This window comes from Nannospalax galili, unplaced genomic scaffold, assembly GCF_000622305.1.
Source record: "Nannospalax galili isolate Female #2095 unplaced genomic scaffold, S.galili_v1.0 scaffold5183, whole genome shotgun sequence".
Lineage (NCBI taxonomy): Eukaryota > Metazoa > Chordata > Mammalia > Rodentia > Spalacidae > Nannospalax > Nannospalax galili.
The window spans coordinates 17,956-19,740 of NW_008349355.1; the positions used below are offsets into that span (position 1 = coordinate 17,956).

A 1,785-nucleotide genomic window follows, 5' to 3' on the forward strand; every position below is an offset into this window, starting at 1 on the left:
CAGCAGGAAGATCTTGATGCCACCAATGAAGTGAAAAAAGAACAGCCTGGTCAGGCAGGAACTGAAGGAAATGGTTGGGTTGCATGAGAGCAAGTCAACCAGCATCCTCGGGGCAGTGATGGAAGAATAGCAGAAGTCCAGGAATGAAAGGTTGCCTAAGAGAAAATACATCATCGTATGCAAGCGCGGATCAGATGTCACGATGGCCACAATAAGCAGATTGCCAGTGACCGTCATAAGATACACAGCTGACAAGACAGTGAAGAAGAGGAGCCGAAGCTCCCATACCTGAGAGAGCCCCAGGAGCACAAACGCTGTCACCTGGGAATGGTTTGCTGGGTTCATCTGCCTGGTATGGCTAGTGAAGGGCCCTGCCAAGGAAAATGGGCATAGTCATGAAAAAAATCTACAAGTTTCTCTGAAATAATTCTCTCTGCCTCTTCTAGGGAAAATACATAGTATTTTGTTTACCATTAAAAAATACTGTAAATAGTGGGCTGTTAAGATGGTTCGACAGATAAAGGAGCTTGCTACCAAGCCTGACAAAATTTGGGTTCAATTCCCTGGACCCACATGGTGGAAGGGAAAACCAACTTCTGCAGGTTGTCCTCTGATCTACACACCACACACACACACACACACACATACACACACACACACACACACACACACACACACAAAGAAAGAAAAAAAAGAGTATGTAACATTGCATGTAAATATAGTTCAGTAGGGCACCAAACATGCGAACATTGTGTACTGGTGCACTCAAACACCAGGGAAATAAAAGTCAGAACCTTCAAGACCACACTGGCAATATTTCTGGCTTAGGAGACTTGAAAATAATAAAATAATGTTTTCCAAAACTGAGAAGATATAAAACATTGCTAAACTGAAAACTAATTTCAGTTCTTCCATTAAACTAGCTGTGGAAAAGCTGATAATCGTGTGATTTCACAGCTTCATTTTCCTCACCTATGATAGAAAATAAGCCAGAATGTCCTCAAAGCATCCTATAACTTAATATTCACACATTATGTAGTTTTGATTTAGAAAACCTGATGGCACCCACATCTCAAACAAGTAAAGAGAATTTCCATGGGATGAGACAGTTGCTATTTGTTTCCCCAAATGAAAAATTAATGAAGTTGTCACCGTGACCAGGGATATCCACTTGCCTTATCTGGACATTTTTTCCAGCTTAAGAGAATGCTAAAGCCATGAGCAAGATAACAAAATAAAAAAAAACGACCCTTCCCTTTACCAAGGCCCTGAAAAACCACTGTTTTCTCTAAAATTAAATTGGAAAATATGTGTAAGAGGAAATTTTCCTTCCTTATGACTCTGGGGAATCCAGAGAAAATACAATTCCTGGAACTATATAAGGAAAGGTAACTATAGTATTAAACTACCTCCAACAAACCTGAATATTCACGTTAATTTCTGGGATATTACCCAAGAAATTTTTTTAGCCCTATATGGAACAGGAAGAGAAGGCTATACCTGAAATTTTAAAATCACTGCCTAAACAACAATCTTCCTCAAATTTTGGGAACATTTAAAAACAGGAGCGATTTCACACACTCATGTATTTTTAAAGGAATTACAAATGCAGAACACTAATTAATTTGGGGATGAATTCCTTTGCATTACTTAACAGAAATGTGATGTGTTACTTCAGTGTAATTTAATTTTAATTTTACCTTTTCAATCATATTTCTTGGTTGCATTCAATATGCTTATATTAAGTACCTTCTACTTACTAGTCACTGAGTTAATACTAGAATT

At 38.3% G+C, this 1,785-nt stretch overlaps 1 protein-coding gene across 1 annotated transcript in view; it reads right to left on the bottom strand.

The window, feature by feature from the left end:
• LOC103744898 (olfactory receptor 4D5-like) overlaps window positions 1-345 on the bottom strand; it is a 1,088-nt gene extending 743 nt beyond the window's left edge. Inside the window, exon 1 of the mRNA XM_008846744.2 lies at window positions 5-345. Within this exon, the coding sequence (XP_008844966.2) occupies window positions 5-345 (341 nt within the window). The remainder of the gene's footprint in view (window positions 1-4) is intronic.
• Between the last annotated feature and the right edge of the window lie 1,440 nt (window positions 346-1,785).